Source organism: Cervus elaphus, chromosome 7 (assembly GCF_910594005.1).
Source record: "Cervus elaphus chromosome 7, mCerEla1.1, whole genome shotgun sequence".
Lineage (NCBI taxonomy): Eukaryota > Metazoa > Chordata > Mammalia > Artiodactyla > Cervidae > Cervus > Cervus elaphus.
The window spans coordinates 24,802,584-24,822,172 of NC_057821.1; the positions used below are offsets into that span (position 1 = coordinate 24,802,584).

The window sequence follows — 19,589 nt, forward strand, 5'->3', positions numbered from 1 at the left end:
AAGTATATTCTTGGAGAACACTGTTCACCCTTTTGTACTTGAAAAACTAAAATAATCAAGCTCTGTGTTTTTAAGAATTGAAAGAAAAGGCTTTCGTTTTGAACCCTCTGACCACTTCTTCCTTTCATAGTGAAATCTCAATTTGTTCTGAGAATAAATTGTCAACCAGGTGCTGGAACTTATCCAAAATGTCCCCTGGACCCCCGCCTCTAAAATGACAGGATCATATGCAATAATGCCACCATCTCCAAACTCCACGAACCTTTCACGTGGAGGAAGCCGAGGATGCTGGTGTTGGTGTCCAACAGAAGCAGCTGGCCCTTCTCCACCGTGACGTTGTCGCCCTCTTGTGGCGGTCTCTCGGGAAACCAGCTGTGAGCCCTGGACCACCTCCCGCAGAATTGAAAGGTAAAGTTGCCCTGGAAAACAGGTTTTGTTATTTTATTTTGCTTTATTTAAAAGCAGGATAGTCTGGGTGATCCATCAAAACAGAAACTCCTTGCACTTAAATTAATTTAAATTTAATTTTAAACCTCTCAATAAAATGAATCACCTTCCTACAACTAACTCCAAAAGGGGAAAATATGGAAGGGGCAAAGTTGTAATTAAAGGGCCTCTGTGTTCAGCCTCTGGAGTTCTCCAATGACATGCTGCTAACGTTTTCTTACTTTTTCCCCCAACATAGCCCCCGTATACCTAACAGATGGGACTGGTTCCGTTTTTCTTTTGTACAGACATGTATCGAGTCTTGGACAAAAAGTCCTAGTCAGGAACAGAGGGAATTTAAATGGGTGGCATTTCGCTGTATGTAACTGGTGCCATTTTTCACAGGTTCTACTGCAAGTGTTTCTGTTTTATAGGAAAACTCCTCTCCGTGTGTTCAGATCCATCCTCCTACTTTGTCTCTTTTGATATTATTGTTGCCTTTCCCTCTGTGCTAAGTGCATACCAGGCAGCAAAGTTCATGCATGGGAAAAACGCCAGCTGACTTCAGATGACAACCCAGAACCTTTGAGGGAGGAGCCAGGGGCCGGACTGTGAGGAGCCCAGAGGAGGAAACACCCTTCACCCCATTCAGTCTCCCTCTCAGAGCTTTTGGTTCCCTGTTAATTTATGGTCACACTGAAGTCATGTGGTTTCCCAACCAAGGATGTGAAAATCACAGAAAGCAGTATCTGGCTCATGAAAGAGGCAGTGAACAGGTCTAAATGTCCTGTGCAGCCATGGAACTGTAACTCTATGAATACAGAGAAATGCTCTTTGAGAAGGTGATTAGCTCAAGGTCATACAGATAACAAGTATGTGCCTCTCTCCCCACAGTTCTTCCCACCCAGATTCTAACCTAATGAGAAGCCTCAGTTCCTATAAAATAGATGCCTAGAAGGTCCTCTGGTAAGGAGCTAGAGGCAGATGAGAGAAGATTGTGAAGAAGGGGAGGCATGTTTGTAATACCAATAACTGCACCTCCACAGAGAACAGTGCCCTGGAGTATTCCAGACAGAGAAAATAGAGAAATGTGCTCCTAGAAGAGTCAGTAGATTTTCCAGAGGGTGTACTGACCAGTCCCAGATTGTACTGAACCTCACCTCACCACCAATAAAGCTTGGGGATAAGAAAAAGTAGGATCTTTTCATTTTCTGCATCTACAAAGGAGATATAAGTCAGTGAGTCATCCCAATTTAAGAGATGGCAAGGCATTAGGCACAGTGATAAGTAGTCTCAGCACTATGGGGAAGAAAAAAAAAGGTGTGGTACCCGAGCATTGTTGTGAGCTGTATGAAACATGCCCACAGGATGAACATCCACAGACTCAAAAAGTAGAAGGGAAATTTAGCTCTCTAATGATCTCACACTGAAGCTAGGCACAGGGAGGTAAAAACAAAGAAACATCTCCTTATAAGGCTAGACATTCTACATTCATATAATACTTTAATTCACTCCTGTACAATCCACAAAGAGAAAGGGGGGAGGGGCAAAAGGAGGAAATTGGAGTGGAATCAAGTGGTGAGAAGATGGAAAAAATTGAAAGATGGTAAAGACAACTCCAGAGAAGGTGAACCAGATTATCTGTAAATCAGCCCGGAGCCACTATGACAAAATATATGAAAAGCAAAAAACTTGGATTTCTAGAAGGTCAATGATGGAAAGGACTCTAGAGAAATCCTATCCCTTTATTTAAAAAATGATACTTCGGACTGAGTTTCTCAGCCTAGAGCTGTTTAAGGTGGAGCTTCCTTCAGTACCACCGGAACAGAGCCAAAATCTCAACAGGGATAAATTAGGAGCTTGGAATTAAGATACACACTATTATATCTAAAGCAGAAAAACAATAAGCACCTACTGTATAGCACAGGGAACTATATTCAATATCTTGTAATAATCTAGACTGGTTCCAGATCAGGAAAGGAGTATGTCAAGACTGTATATTGTCACCCTGCTTATTTAACTTATATGAGAGTACATCATGAGAAACACTAGGCTGGATGAAGCACAAGCTGGAATCAAGATTGTTGGGAGAAATATCAATAACCTCAGATATGCAGATGACACCACCCTTATGGCAGAGAGTGAAGAGGAACTAAAAAGCCTCTTGATGAAAGTGAAAGAGGAGAGTGAAAAAGTTGGCTTAAAACTCAACATTCAGAAAACTAAGATCATGGCATCCGGTCCCCTCATTTCATTGCAAATAGATGGGGAAACAATGGAAACAGTGACAGACTTCATTTTTTTGGGCTCCAAAATCACTGTAGATGGTGACTGCAGCCATGAAATTAAAAGATGCTTACTCCTTGGAAGGAAAGTTATGACCAGCCTAGACAGCATATTAAAAAGCAAAGGTCCTTTGCCTCCCAGCAAAGGTCTGTCTAGTCAAGGCTACAGTTTTTCCAGTAGTCATGTATGGATGTGAGAGTTGGACTACAAAGAAAGCTGAGCACTGAAGAATTGATGCTTTTGAACTTTGGTGTTGGAGAAGTCTCTTGAGAGCCCCTTGGACTTCAAGGAGATCCAACCAGTCCATCCCAGAGGAAATCAGTCCTGAATATTCATTGAAAGGACTGATGCTTAAGCTGAAACTCCAATACTTTGGCCACCTGATGTGAAGAACTGACTCATTGGAAAAGACCCTGATGCTGGGAAAGATTGAAGGCGGGAGGAGAAGGGGACGACAGAGAATGAGATGGTTGGATGGCATCACCAACTCGATGGACATGAGTTTGAGTAAGCTCCGGGAGTTGGTGATGGACAGGGAGGCCTGGCGTGCTGCAGTCCATGGGGTCGCAAAGAGTCGGACACGACTGAACAACTGAACTGAATAATCTAGAATGGAAAAATATCTGTAAAAGATATATATGTGTGAGTGTATTTGTATATCCAAGTGTGTGTGTGTATATATATATATATATATGTATTTATATACACATATATGTTTATAAAATGTGCTATGTGTGCTAAGTCGCTTCAATCATGTCCAACTCTTTTCAACCCCACGGACTGTAGCAAACCAGGCATCTCTGTCCATGGGATTCTCCAGGCAAGAATACTGGAGTGGGTTGCCAAGCCCGCCTCCAAGGGATCTTCCCAACCCAGGGATCAAACTCATGTCTGTCATGCCTCCTGCATTGGCAGGCGGGTTCTTTACCACTAGTGCCACCTGGGAAGCCCTTTATTCAGTGTGGTACGTTTCAAATAGTTATCAATGCTAAGCATTAACTTTTAAAAGACCTAAGCTTCTCTCTGGCCAAAATTTTTCCTTACCATAATAAAGGTATCTTGAAATTATATAAAATGTTATCAATATTTCATGCCTGTTACAAAACAATGACTAAGTACTAAAAGGCCTAAACCATTACTGGACCCTCAAGTGTCTGACAGCACCTTGGGAAGTAGAAGAGTCGACTATCTCCACGATTTCAAGTTGTCAGGGAATCCATGGTAATATGTATGCCACTATAAGAATTTTAGCTCTATATTTTCATAGCAGACACAATGGTAGTATAATTCCATTCCAAGGGCTTCCTAGGCAATAATTGCATGAGACAGAGGAGGTGGCCCACTTCCCAACATCTTTATCCTTCCATTCCTGTCATTTTGATCCAATCAAGCAAAAAAGAATGCTGACAGAATCATTAAAAAGACTTCTTGTCCATACATTTGAAAGACTCTCAGTTGATACCAGTGTAATGTTTTAGGTGCAAGCCAGGCTCTGTGCCACTAACTCAACTCCCAGGTCAATCCAAGTTTCACTTTCACCAAATCACACCTCTTTCTATCATAGTCCCCAAGGTGTTCAGCCTTTATTTCTGGTTTTCATCTTCGAGATAAACAAATCACTCATTCCCATTCTGCAGATGAAGAAAATCTGCCTATGGGCACATGGGGGTATATGAGGGGGGAAAAAAACAAAGATTTTGGAAACTATCCAGAACACAACCTCATTTTTACCTCAGAACCTACAGCCCCAAATAAGCCAAAACAAAAACCCCAAAACAAATAAAACACAAGCAAAAACTTTCCTGGCTCAGCGAGAAGAGAATGCAATTTGTTTTTTCCTTTACAGCTTGTCAGCACTTCTCTGAACTTCAGGGAATGTGCAGTGTCTGCAAATCTCACGTGTCACCTTAAATGTATTTGCAATACCACCAGAGTTATCTTGAAAGAAATCATTGATCAGCAAGTTGGAACACCAGGCAGAGCCAAAGACCTATTTGCGAGCATCTGTGTTAAGCAGGGATGGTGGAGCAGGCAGGGTGTGGGATCTTTCTAGCAACAGTGTCTCCTGGATGACAAAGACAAGGAGGAACTTGTTGACACCTCCCCCGAATGCCTTCTTCAGCAAACTAATCCTGAAAATAGGAAAAGAAGGTCCCTATCACTGACCCTCTCTCCACCCTTTACACAGCTCTGCTTTCTCCAAAGAACTTACTTACCATCACTGAAACATTGTGTATTGTTCAGTTACTTAAGACCCAGTTGAATGTAAGCTTCAGGAGAACGTCTTGGTTTTCTGCTGTATTCCAGTTACTGTTGTTGTTTAGTCCCTAATTCATGACCAACTCTTTTCAACCCCATGGACTATATAGCCCACCAAGCTCCTCTGTCCATGGGACTTCCCAAGCAAAAAAACTCAAATGGGTTGCATTTCCTTCTTCAGGATCCTCCCAACCCAGGGATTAAACCCAGGTCTCCTGCATTGGTGGGCATGTTTTTTACCACTGAGCCACTAGGGAAGCCCATGTATTGAGTACCTACAACAACATCTGGCACATAGTCAGTTCAGTCGCTCAGTCGTGTCCGACTCTTTGCAACCCCATGAATCGCAGCACGCCAGGCCTCCCTGTCCATCACCAACTCCCAGAGTCTACCCAAACCCATGTCCATTGAGTCGGTGATGCCATCCAACCATCTCATCCTCTGTCATCCCCTTTTCCTCCTGCCCCCAATCCCTCCCAGCATCAGGGTCTTTTCCAATGAGTCGACTCTTCGCATGAGGTGGCCAAAGTATTGGAGTTTCAGCTTCAGCATCAGTCCTTCCAATGAACACCCAGGACTGATCTCCTTTAGGATGGACTGGTTGGATATATTTGCAGTCCAAGGGACTCTCAGGAGTCTTCTCCAACACCACAGTTCAAAAGCATCAATTCTTCAGCACTCAGCTTTCTTTATAGTCCAACTCTCACACTCATACATGACCACTGGAAAAACCATAGCCTTGACTATACAGACCTTTGTTGGCAAAGTAATATCTCTGCTTTTAAATATGCTATCCAGGTTGTTCATAACTTTCCTTCCAAGGAGTAAGCGTCTTTTAATTTCATGGCTGCAATCACCATCTGCAGTGATTTTGGAGCCCCAAAAAATAAAGTCTGACACTGTTTCCCCATCTATTTCCCAGGAAGTAATAATTACCCCCAAAATATGTTTGAATACTCAACTCTTGTGGGCTCATAGTCGCTAACCCATAATTTAAAATATTGTTTTAGTAACTAAAATAATCTGATATAAAGCTGCAATTTTTTCTACTTTTTTCAGTGATCTTTTACACAGAAATGTTTTAAATTTTTATGAAACCAAATGTATTGACCTTTTCTTTTGTAACATCCCCCATTCTTTTACACATGAGACTCCCTTCTTTCATTCTGACACAAATGGCACTTCTAATGTGTGTACTTCTTGATTTGTAGGATTTTACATTTGTATGTTAATCCTTAACTAATTTAGAATTTATGTTGGTGGGAAGTTTTCCATTTATCCTTATTTTTCATCTTAGCTTTGTTTTTCCCCAAATAGTGAAATGACTTCATACCATTTATTAAATAACACTTACTCTCCCAATTAAGTGTCTTGGCTATTTTAATAATTGTGTTATAATATTAGGTGATATTTTGCATGGTGGCCAATTAAAATCCCAAAACTTTCCTGGATGAGCTAGTGTAAAGGTACTTCTTTTAGATACATGTGACCTCATCCTTGTTCTTAAGGTGCTTGTGTTATCATTGAAAAAAGATACATAGCTTGGTAATTAATATAAAGCATGATTAATTCAATAATTAAAAGTATAAGCAAGGTACTATGGGAGTTCAGAAAATTAGATGGCTAACTCTGGTAAAGATTGCCTTACAGTGAAATCCAGTGTGTTAATTACCTTTTCTTTCTTCAACCTGGACACTATACATAAACTAACAATAAACTAACATAGGCTGAGATTATTTCAGCTGATTATGAAACCCAAAAAATGCTCATTGTAGGAAAAGCCAACCACTTACAAATGCAGGATTATAAATAGCGCCCCTGACCTCTAAACTAATAACTCCTTAGGGAACAAAAAGAAAATTAAATTAGTTTGGCATGATTTGTTCTTACTGGGCTCATGCTTGCTCTCAGTGATCACTTCTTTTCTTGGTGCTTATAAACCCTTCACGATGATGAGATAACATGAGAAAGTACCCCCCGCCCCCACATACACACACTGCCCAGCACATCGATGACTCAAAGAAATATCAGTAACACCTTCTGCCAGCAACTGGGACCCAATTTACACTTGACTTTGTCCCTTCTAGAAAACCGGGCAATTCACCAGCTTCTCTCTCCCTTCTGTGACATCCTACATGCCATGATTTCTCTAATGATACTGATTTAGCTCAATGCCTCATCCAGGTAAGTTATTTTAGCACTCTTGAGCTTAAAGAACTAGTACAGTCTGCAGACAGAACAAATTTGCAGAAACTTTCTTCATCTTCTCTTCCACTTGAATCTCCAAATCTCCTTAAATAATGTCTCTTCTGAATTATAAGCCTGAAGACCATTCCATGAACCAATGTTTCCTACGCCCCAGGCACAGTGCTAGATGTTTGACTTATAGTATCACTCACCCTCACAACTGAAAAACCTACACATTACCCTCTCTACTTTAAATTTTTGAAATATGAAATTTTAAAGATTATTCATAATGGCTAACATTTTTGAGTGCACTTAACAGTATAATACATATGTACATTATACATATATAATATATATGTAGATACATATATATAGGTGGGCTGCTGTCTATGGTATCTCACAGAGTCGGACACAACTGAAGTGACTTAGCAGCAGCAGCATATATGTAACATATATATAACTGAATCACTTTTCTGTATAGCAGAAATTAACACTGTAAATCAACTATACTTCAATAAAATTAAAAAAAAACAAGTATTATCTCACTCAGTCATCATAAGACTCTTTTCAACCTCCTTGCCTGAAGGAGCAGATGAATCTCTGGATTCAGTAAATATTTACTGACCACAAAATAAAACAAAACCCTGATCTTGGGGAGCTTATATCTTAGGGAGGTAAAGATAAATAAATAAAACAAATCACGTGATCTGAAAAGCAAAAGCAAAGGAAAGTAGAACAGAAGTGCCAGTGTGGGAGAATCTTTTTCATATTGAGTGATCAGAGACCAGCCTCTCAGATAAAAGATGGGAGCAGAGGTGGAGTGTGAGTCAGAGCTGTTCTGAGAAAGGAGATGTGTGAAATGCTGCAAGCTCAGCAAGGAGCCCAGAGAGAGTGGCTGGGTCTGGAAGCAAGAAGTTTGCACAGCTCTGTAATCTTCCTGCTGAAGAAGGGCATTCAGTCATTTTTCCCATTGCATGAAGACCTCAAGTTCTTCATGTCACAGACAAAAATAATCAAGTAAAACATTCAGCAGTCTATAACAGGGTTCACAGACTACAGCTGAAATAAAAATAAAGTTTTATTGGAACATCGATTCGACCATTCACTTAAATACTGTTTTATGGCTATTTTCCGTTTGTGACAGAGACTCTATGGCCCACCAAAGCTAAAAGCCACCTGCCTCTTTATAGAAAAAAAATTGCTTACTCCTGATATATTCTGATTTATATAATCAGTATAATAATAATAACCTAAAATATGCTCAGTACACTGCATCTATAGGATTCCTGGGTGACTCAGTGGTAAAGAATCCACCAGCCATTGCAGGACAGTCAGATTCAATACCTGGGTGAGGAAGGTCCCCTGGAGAAGAAAATGGCAACCGATTCCAGTATTTTTGCCTGGAAAAATCCCATGGACAGAAGAGCCCAGTGGGTCACAGTCCACAGGGTTGCAAAAGAGTTGGACACGACTTAGTGACTAATCAACAACAACAGTATATCTATATTCCATCAATACTGAAATATATTCAAAATAAAGCCTTCTACAATTAAAAATAAATAATTATAATACAACTACCTAAGAATTTGGAGACTGGCAAGCAAAAGACTATACATTGAAATACTGGAAACTGGTTCAATTCTCTTCATTTTCCAGTAAGCAATAAGCCAGGTCTCTGAAGGCTACATAAGAGCAAGTAGAAGTGAGGGTGTGTGTGTGTGTGTGTGTGTGTGTGTGTGTGTGTGTGTGTGTGTGTGTGTGTGTGAGACCTGGGCATGCACACACACACACATAAGGCCGAATCAGAAGATTGACAGATACATGCTAGCCTTTTCCACAGAGCTGACATACTGCCATTTAACCAGCGAGCGCAGAGCACGTGTTTCTGTTCCCAGTCACTAGTAAGAGACAAGGTTAACATTTTAAGTGATGGACTACAGCATGTTATTTCCCCATGCAATGGACCCGTGACTGCACCACCTTCGAAAACACTTAATTTCAGTGATTGAATACACGGGAGCTCACTTTCCCTGCTATGAACCTTTTGACAGCTCCTCAGTTTCATGTACCAAGGGAACCTTTTTCTTCCTCCTTTTCTTTTCCCCTCCCCTTTATACCTGAAGGGAAGCAAAATGAATATGTGGTGGCAGAAAGAAAAGGAGGAAGCCGAGAGAATGAAAACCAGTTTGTAAGCATCCCTGTATTTTACAATAGCCGTATTCACTGCCATCTGCTCTAATTACTTTTAATGTTTGGGCTACCATCTTCATACAATAGAAATAATGATCTCCTCAAGGGCAAAAAAAAAAAAAATGTTTTTTACAGAAACAAACAAAAGTTGATTACATTTAGCTCCCAGGCTAAAGAAGCATCAAGCTACTTTGTAATGAACAATCAATTAAGAAAGTGGGTAGGTTTATGATGAACACAAACAAATTGAGTCGTCTCTACGGTTTCCTCCTCTTTCCTCCTTGGCCCACCTCTTTGGAGGAATCAAGCCCACAGTTCACAGAGGGCAAGGACACGCCCAAGCACATTTTTAGGTCTGAGGTGACACCACATCAATTCCTTACATTTGGATCAGAACCAAAGTCAAGTCTTCTTCCAGGGCTTGTGTGGGCATCAGGTATGGCCAGTTTTGAGAAACACTGAATACAGAGATAGGTAGTCTGCCAAGAGTAAAAATTCTCTCTCCTAAGTTAAATTCCCCAGAGACTACCTCAAACCTGAACCCCTCGCTGAAAGCTAGAACTAACCGCCTCATTAAAGCCTTCAGGAATGGAGGAAGTTCCCTGGTGGTCCAGTGGTTAAGGCTCTATGCTTCCAATGCAGGGGACTCAGGTTCCAACCCTGGAAGGGAACTAACATCCCACATGCTACTTAATGAAACCAAAAAAAAAAAAGACAGTTTTCAAAAATCGAATTTTAAAAAAGCCTCCAGGAATGGAAATAGACCATAAAGGGTCCCTTCCCCAGAACTCCAGGAGAACCCAGGTTTCAGCGAAATGTGTGACATTCAGAAAGACATGGAACAGACCACTGCAATGCCAGCTGAACTTGACTTTCACAAAGGCTATGTCTAGAGACCTTCTCTAATCCCCAAATTTAAGCATACTATGTGTATTAAGAATTCTGAGACACCCCCCAAGATTCTTGATGCCCCCTTCATATACACGCCACAGATATTTCCCTCCCCTGTAGTAGGAACAGAGCTGATGAATAGAATGGGATCTCACTCCCATGACTAGGTTACATCATATGGCAATGGTGAAGGAATTTTACAGGTATAATTAAGTTCAGAAATCAGCTGATTTGGGGTTAGTCAAAGGGGATAGACATATAAGTGAGCCATTAAAAGAGAGATGCCCTCACTGACTTTTAAACAGCAAACTGCCAGGTTATGGAAAGAACCAGGTGATTAGGACCTAAGAGCAGCCTCAAGGACCCAAAGTGGCCCCTGGCCAACAGCCAACAAAAATTGAGACCCTCATCCTATAGATTGAAGAAACTGACTTCAGCCAACAACCTGAATGAGACTGAAGGAAGACCTTGAGCTCAGAGTAAGGATGTAACCAGGCTGACACCTTAACTTCAGCCTTATGAAATGTTGTATAGAGACCCCAGCTACTCTGCTCCCAGACATCTGACCTGCAGAAATTTGGAGATAATAAACAGGCTTTGTCTTAAGCTGCTAAGACAGTGGTGCTGGGAAGAAAGTCAGATGGTTCTCCCACTGCATAAGTGACTCCCAGCACACAGGACAGGCAATACAATTTTGGGGGTTTTTTTGTTGTGTTTTGTGTTTGTTGTTGTTGTTGTTCATTTACAACACCAAGAAGTTTAAGACCTGAGAACTCATTTGCTCAGGAAAAGTTAAGACAGCTAAAGAAAAACAGAAAATGTCATAGGGCTGCTGTGTCTTCACAACCTTTCTCTATTTTAGGCTGAAGAAACGCAAAACCTTCCTGATCCTAAACACAACCATAATACATGTCCTTCGGGAGAGATGAAGAATTTTTGAAAGCCCAGATTCCGACTAGACTTCTGAAATAGTATTTGAATATAATTGGTTTTAATAGCATTACTCTTTTGCTTGCACTGCTCCCCAAGGAGAGAAGAGAATCTGACTTTTTATTCCCTTACTTAAAAAAAAAAAGAGGAACGCAGAGGAAAACCAAGCTCCGAAACCAGGGAAATCCATACGTCCATAGCACGTACCTGGACGTGCTATCTTCATCAACCTTGACTACAGAACTCTTCCTGCATTCTTTAAGGATAGTGATTACCTTACCGTACTTTTTAGGAAGACAAAGGATATGTTAATTTAGGTTTTCAGATCCCATGATATCAAAGTAGCATAATCTTTTATCATTAAGCATTCACGCATATATAGTCTGGCATTTGATGATGCAAAATATGATTTGTTTTAATGCTTATACCACAAAATTATCAGTCCTACTTGGGGATGAGGAAGCCCAGAAAGATTAAATGATGGATTTCAAAGCTGGGATGCCATCTTAAGGATCTAGAATTTGGGGAACTTGCCTGTCCCTTGCAGTGCAGATGTTTTTCTTATATACACCAGTTGTGTTGATTAAATCATCACCATCAGTTTCATGAACCTTTACTGAGCACTCTCTATGGGGCAGGCATTACGGGACCCTCCCCTGGACCCACAAAGCATAATTGAATTTGTAAGCTCTTAGAGCCCAGTTTCAAGTGCATTGTTCCCTTCCCTCTAAACGCATCCGCCACACACTGTCCCTTTTCTGCCAAACCCTGTTTATTGGTTCCAGATGCAATGAATCATCTACTGACTTGAGCGACATTAGAGGTAAACACCAAGGTTAAAATGTAGAGATAATTGAATAATGCCAACTACCAGTAACAGCAGTCCAGGCAAAGGAGGAAATAGATCCAGAGATCTCAGATAGGGCAGTCTGATGGAAACCCTCCACTCTCAGGATCAAAACCACATGCTATTTTGACATGATGGGAAAATGTCAACGTTTTATTTTTCCAAATTTTCATATGCCAGGTATCAGTATGGGTAGGTGTGGCAAGCCCAGCAGTAACATAATTTAAATGTCCCTGTGCTTAAAAACAAAGCTTCCAAAAATCACCTAAACTGCCATCTATTTATTATCTCAAAGAAAGGTGCTCTCAACTGTTTTTTAAATATATATGTGTAAGTTATTGCTTTGACTGATGATAAATAAAATGAATGAAATATATGCATTTTTCCAACAAACTCTTCTTTAGAGAAAACCCTATAAAGAAAAATTTTCCAAAACTCTTCCAAAAATTCATAAAGTTCCATAGACTTTCCAGATAGCAAAATGCACTTTAATCATTTGCTTTACAGTCACCTGGCATTCATTGTATACAATGTACATAATGTATAAACATGGGTATATGTATAACATACACACATAAGTTTATACAAACACTTGAAAAACTTTCTTTATTGTGTCTCTAAAGGCAGAAAACTCAGAACCCTCAGCAAATACTAAACAATCCACAGGCATAGTTATCACCCAAGAAGTCTGGACATTTAAAAGCCACAAAGACTCCCATGAATGAGCCTTAATGCAGCAGTAATCAACCCTCTAGGGATCCAAGACTGGACTAATTCAATAAGCAATATGGGAGGGTGATCAGAGATTATAACATAACACATGCAAAACACCTTTCCATGAGTTTCTCCCAATTTGGGGGCATTATCCCTCTGCTGAAAATCAAGACCTCAACTGGCTGAGGATTAATTATTCACATAGCTCTTTTTCGACTGAATCAAATAGAACCTTCTTCTTTCCCCATTTTCCCAATGGGATGAAATAGAGTTCCCAGTAAGCCCAGGTGGCACTAGTGGTAAAGAACCCGTCTGCTAATGGAGGAGATGTGAGACACAAGTTCTATTCCTGGGTAGGGAAGATCCCCTGGAGAAGGACATGGCAACCCACTCCTACTGGCAAGAATACTTCTTGCCTGAAGAATCCCACAGACAGAGGAGCTTGGTGGGCTATAGTACAAAGAGTCACAAAGAGTCGGACATGACGAATGCGACTTAGCACGCACGCACAAGGAGCTCTTCTAAAATTTTCCCGATGGGCCAATCAACATGCATTCAGAACTTCCATGGTGGTTCAGTGGTTAAGATTCTGCTTCCACTATAGGGAACACAGGTTTGACCCTTGCTTAGGGAGCTAAGATTCCCACAAGCTGTATGCTGCAGACAAAAAAAAAAATGCATTTTTCGTAGGTATGAGCCATATCAATGTATGCCATGAAAAATTTGGCAAGCACATGGCAAAGCTTTCCCTATTCCCCATTTCCTACTTGTGGACAACTCCTCCAGGTGAAATTTCCTTTGCCTAGGATCTACCCAAAGGAATTTCTGTTGTTTCAGAAAACTGAGAAAAAATTCACTTCACCTCCTTATCAATCACATAAAGAAGAAAGAAATAACACTTCCTTATTACTCCTTCCTGTTTCTGGGGTAGAAAAGGGCAACCCACTCTAGTATTCTTGCCTGGAAAATTCTATGGACAGAGAAACCTGAAGGGCCACAGTCCATGCAGTGGCAAAGAGTCGAACACAACTGAGCACACATACACAGCTGAGGTGGGAAGGTAGCTTTTCCTCTGCAAGTCTTTAAGTTTTCACATGAGCAACCCAAAGCAAATCTAAACCTTAGTTTAAAACATTTTTAAACCTTTTGAACATGTTGACAACATTTATAGACAATGTAATAATGGACATAGATCATTGACACCTTGCCTAATTCCTCAAACAACTGAGATGATAAGAAGTACCCAAAAGAATTGATGCTCTGAACTGTGGTGTTAGAGAAGACACTGAGAGTCCCTTGGACTGCAAGGAGATCAAACCAGTCAATCCTAAAGGAAATCAGTCCTGAATATTCATTGGAAGGATTGATGCTGAAGCTGAAACTCCAATACTTTGGCCATCTGATGGGAAGAACTGACTCATTGGGAAAGACCCTCATGCTGGGAAAGACTGAGGGCAGGAGGAGAAGGGGACGACAGGGGATGAGATGATTGGATGGCATCACCGACTTAATGGACATGAGTTTGAGCAAGCTCCGGGAGTTGATGATGGACAGGGAAGCCTGGCATGCTGCAGTCCATGGTGTCGCAGAGAGTCAGACATGACTGAGCGACTGAACTTACTGAAAGGATGTTTAGAGGCAAGAGCAGAAGATAAATGAAGTTAATCTTCTTCAGACTAAGCTAGAGATTTGAATTTTAAAGACAGAACTTAGGCCAACATAATTTATATAGAAGATGCTTCTTTGTTGTTATGTAGAGGAAATCTTCATGACTTTTGGATTTGGAAATTATTTCTTCGCTGTGATACCGAAAGCACAACAACAATAACAAAACTAGATAAACTGGACTTCATTAAATTAAAAACTTTTGTATATCAAAGGACACTATCAACAGAGTGAAAAAGGCAACCTGTGTAATAGAAGAATGGATTTGCAAATCATGTATCTGATAAAGGATTAATATCCAGAATGTATAAAGAAATTCTGAGTTGCAACAACAAAAAAACCCCCAAACAACCCTATTTAAAATTGATCGGGGCGGGGGGATGGGGGAGAACCTCCTCGGCAGCTCAATGGTTAAAACCCTGTCTTCCAATGGAGGGAGTACAAGTTCTATCCCTTGTTGGGGAACTAAGATCCTACATGCCACCCAGTGTGGTCAATAAATAAATAATAAAACTCTTCAAAATAACAATAAAAATGGCCAATGGACTTGAGTAAACATTTCTCCAAAGATCTATAAATAGCTAATAAACATATGAAAAGATGTTCAACATGACTAATCATTAAGAAAATACAATTAACAGTCATTAGGATGGCTATTAGTTAAAACAAAAACACAAACAAAATAATAAGTATTGTGCCTTGCTGGTAGGAATGTAAAATGGTGCAGCCACTTTGGAAGTCGTATGGCAGTTCTTCACAACATTAAACACTGGTGTACCACATAATTTTGACCATTCCACTTCTGGGTTTATACCTGAAATAACTGAAAGCAGGGACTCGAACAGATATTTGTATATCCATGGTCATAGCAGCATTGTTATAAGCCAAAAAGTAGAGGTAGACCAAGTGTCCATCACAGATGAATGAACAAAACGTGCAAACCCATTCCATGGATGACATTAAGACATTAAGAGGTTCAAGGTTTCCCTGAAGCTGCTTAGGAAGCTCATAAGAGAAGTAAGCCAGCTACAAAAGGATAAATATTAGATGATTCCACTTAGATGAGATACCTATGTTGCCACATGCAAAGACAGAAAGTAGAATGGTGGTGGTCAGGATCTGTAGGCAGATAAAATGGGGAGTTAGTGTTTAATGGGTATGGAGTTTCAGTTTGGGAAGACAAAAATGTCCCAGAAACAGTGGTGATGACTGCACAACAATGTGAATTATTTAATGCCACTGAACTGCACAATTAAATATAGCTAAAACGGTGAATTTTATATTATGCATATTTAACTACAATTTAAAATCTGATGGGGTAGGGGAGATGTTTCTTTGTTTTTAATGAGGAATTTTAGAGCCTCCTGTCTCTTCTTTTTTCAGATGATGGCACTAGAGCTCAGAAAGGTTAAATGACCTTTCCAAGGTTCTAAAAGCAGATGAAGGAATGCAAAACCAGAAATGAAAATAAGGCTCAGCATTGCCTTGCTGCTCTGTGGAGAGTGGGTTTGTCCCCTTGTTTTTGTGAGTGCATGTGCCTGAGTGTATCCATGAGTCCTCTGTGCTGTCTAGTCCCTGGTCACCTCCCCACTCCACTCACCTCCTCCCTACAGGACAGCACACAAAAGTCTCCTGCAGCTCCCCAGACACATTCTGCTACCTCTTATCTCCAACCTCCAGTCCTGGAGATGGACCTCTATAACTTTCGTCCAGAAGACCTTTCTACCCTATTCTAGCAGGGAAGCACTTGCTCGGTCTTCAAAAGCCAGGTCACCCCCCTTTCTCTGTGAAGCTTTAGCTGGTGTCCCCTCACCCTGAAACGAGTTGTCTCCTTTTTCTCCACCCACTGGGCTGTGAATTTTTGCTTGAATACTTATCTCCACAATGTTTGGTATCTTGTGGTATTTTCTAACTCCACTCCCTCCTCATTGAAGCCAAATGAGATGGGATTCAAGGGAGCCAATGGAAGAGCTTAATAGAAAGGCTTCATACCCAAAGCCACACCATCTCCTAAACACATCATGACCATGCTAATGCTAAGCCCCTCCTCTCCTGAGCAATACCATCATCTCAGTCTGGCTCCACTTTAAATTTCTCTGTGATGGTTTTCTCAGGCTCTTGAAAAACTACTCTTACAGGGGATTTCCACCAAGTCAATTAGACCAAATTCCATGAGTTAGACCGGTTATATGAACAGGCAGGCAGTAAACAGGATTACAGTGACACCAAAAATCTTCCTCTTACAATTTCTTTGTCCTCTGTTAAAATGATTTAGTGTTTTTTTTTAAAAAAAAGACTGCAGATATATTCATCAAGGTACAACCCAAATTTCTGGGGCTGTGTCTGCCGGCAGTGCGCCTCTAGACCTGCCTCAATAAATTGATAGCACTTATTTGTAATTTGCAGCTTCCATTTGCATGCAAATAATTAATGTGCTAAAGTCCATAAAATTGATTTTTCTCTTAAGTTAAATATTCCACCTACAATCTTGTTAGTGTATCAATTAATGAAGTTTTACTATATTCAGCCAATAAACATTTATTGAGCCAGGTACTGTGCTAAGCCCCGAGGATAAAATGATAAATAACATAATTCCCTGCTCTCAGGAAGCTCACTGTCTAGAAGAAATCAACATAAAAGCCAATTCTTATAATATTGCATACGCTTGTTTCTTTTCTCAGAAGGGCAAAATCTGGATGTTTATGAGAGAAGATAGGAAAGATAAAAGCTAAAAGAGTATACTTAGAAATACTTCCCAGATCATGATCCTGCTTACAGAAAATGTAATTACTTGACTTTTAAAAAGAAATCATGCAAACTTTTAATACTCTGAACTAAATAGTCTTCTCAACATGATCTCATGTTATTAAAGCCCTTACCTGGAAATCAAATATCATCAAAATCTATAAACAATAACTGGACACCCATCCATTTAATAATGTAACTGGGTTCTTTATCATTTCAAGATAAAGATTATCTTTATCTTGAAATGAATTAATGATCTCTGTTCAGCATAACAACATTTGTGCAAATCAGTAAGCGTCTAAACAAACATTTTGGGGGAAAAAATTAAAATTCCTTTTATTTTGGTGGAAAATGACACAGGGCTCATAAACTTCTGATTGGGACCCATGGTCACCCCAAGAGGCAATTGTCATAAATCTTCAGAAGAAACTCATGATTCAACACCGTCCCCTGATACACATTCACCCTACATATTCATCCACCTATATGCTCCACCTCTACTATGACTGGAGTCACACGAAAACCTCCATGCAGCCCAAGCTCAAATGCCTCAAGACAATTGTAGTCACAGGGTCCAATAAAAGAACCTTTGAAATATCCACACCTAGATCACCTCTGAGACATTTGCCCTGGGTAAGTTAGGCTTCCTGCACCAAAACTGAATATCAGGTGTTGCTTACATGACACCCAGGAAATCCCTGCAAGATTCAGGAAGAGAGCATAGTAAACCCTGCTGCTAGTAAAATCCAAGATCTAAAGGTGGCCAAGTCGATGTCAAATTTGTAATTGGTGACTTAATGAATTTGTTTTTCACAGAATTTAACTCAGCAAGCCAGCCCACAATCACAACTGCACAAGTAAATTCAGGTTAAGTTTTTTTTTTTTTTTTGGCTGGTTTTCATTTAGTTTGAAAGCTGAGTGGTCACCATAGTGGTGAGACCTGACCAGACCTCAAATAATGAGGATACAGCTTGTATTCCTATTTTAATTTGAAGCATCGTTATTGGTATAAAAAGAATCTCCTTTGACATTTGCATTCAGACAAGGCTGGAAACAGCATCTGAACACATAATCATATCCCAGTGTGTTTCTGTCTCTCAAAAGCCGAACCGTCTGCCTTAACACTTTCACAGACTCCTCCAGGCCCGCTTCAAACAGACAAAACACTCCTCCTAAAACTCAAAGAAACATCGCGACACCTTTGTAATAGGCCTATTTCCCAAGGGGCGGATAAAAGGACAAGGCAAATTAAGGGAAATGCAGAATGTAAACTTGAAACCTACTGTCAATAAAACCCAAAACAAACTTGAAGCGGAGGTGAAGAAAGCAGGGGGAGGAAAAGCAATGTTAAATGGTCATCTTTCTTCTCCTTTTATTTGAGGAAGTTAAGTTTGCACAGCTCCTTACAAGCTGTCTTTGGCTAAAATCACTATTAATGAGCTTTGACATTTGAAATTTAACTGAGCATGAGCTAACAGCTTCCAGCACTGCACCACCCATGACGCCAACTGGAAATATTTTGCTAGGGCCTAACGGTGTGTTTATTGAAAAGACACAGCTTTCAAGAGAAAGTGTTTATAGCAACCACTTTACCTGCTATCCCTGCCCTGTGATGTCTGTTTGGTTTCAGGATTTGGGGGGTCCCCTTGAACTCCTCCTAGTCATGGCTCTAATTGTTTTCAAGTCTAACGGGAACACATTAATGAAGCTCTTTGCTCTACAGTAACCTGGATTGTAAGGACAGGTCTGAGAATGTGGAGCTATGACAAAGGAATGGGCCATGAGGAAAAAAAAAGTCTTCCCTTTCAAAAGGCAAGATGAAAATACTTGTGTTGTTGGCAAGGTCATTAAAACAAACCTTTTCCAAAGAGCACAGTGAACAAATCAATGAGACTGGGAAGATGGCCTGCGTTCTTCTTAGCTAAAATCATGGCTCATTGAATGAGAATGAACCCATCATTAACCAAGTCGTTTCCTGAAGAGATAGCCCTAGAAGGAAGCTACTCTCTTTACTCTTTGCCAAAGAAGGCTTTGGGAACACTGGCTGTTGAAGAACGGAGAATGAGAACGAAGAGTGAATGAGCCTGACATAAATGGATGTTAACACATACCCCACTCAGCACAGTCTGTCCACTGAGTTTCCAACTCCATGACGTATTCAAACAAAGCAGGATCTCTTCTGGATCTCCTGCCAAAGTCCTAAGAGCACTCTTCCATGTTCGGTGATCCTGTATGGATTCTTGACCTTAAGCATGCCCAGATGTCAATATCAGTATGAAATTCAGAACCTCCACCCTTTCCCTCAGGCTGGTGTTATGCTGGAGAATTTAGGGGTATCCTTTGCCTGAGGCATTCCCCGACCCAGCAAAAGTAGAAGCAAAATGTCTAACCTAATCTGGAATGCCTCTGAGGAATGCAGACAGAAGCTCAGTTACAAAGAAAAGGAAGT

General features: G+C 40.5%; 1 protein-coding gene across 7 annotated transcripts in view; it reads right to left on the reverse strand.

The window, feature by feature from the left end:
• The window catches only part of PKHD1 (PKHD1 ciliary IPT domain containing fibrocystin/polyductin), a 431,302-nt gene that overhangs the window by 303,200 nt on the left and 108,513 nt on the right, over positions 1-19,589 (reverse strand). For all 7 annotated transcript variants that reach the window (XM_043907708.1, XM_043907713.1, XM_043907712.1 and 4 more), the window contains exon 36: positions 263-419. In XM_043907708.1, the coding sequence (XP_043763643.1) occupies positions 263-419 (157 nt within the window). The remainder of the gene's footprint in view (positions 1-262; positions 420-19,589) is intronic.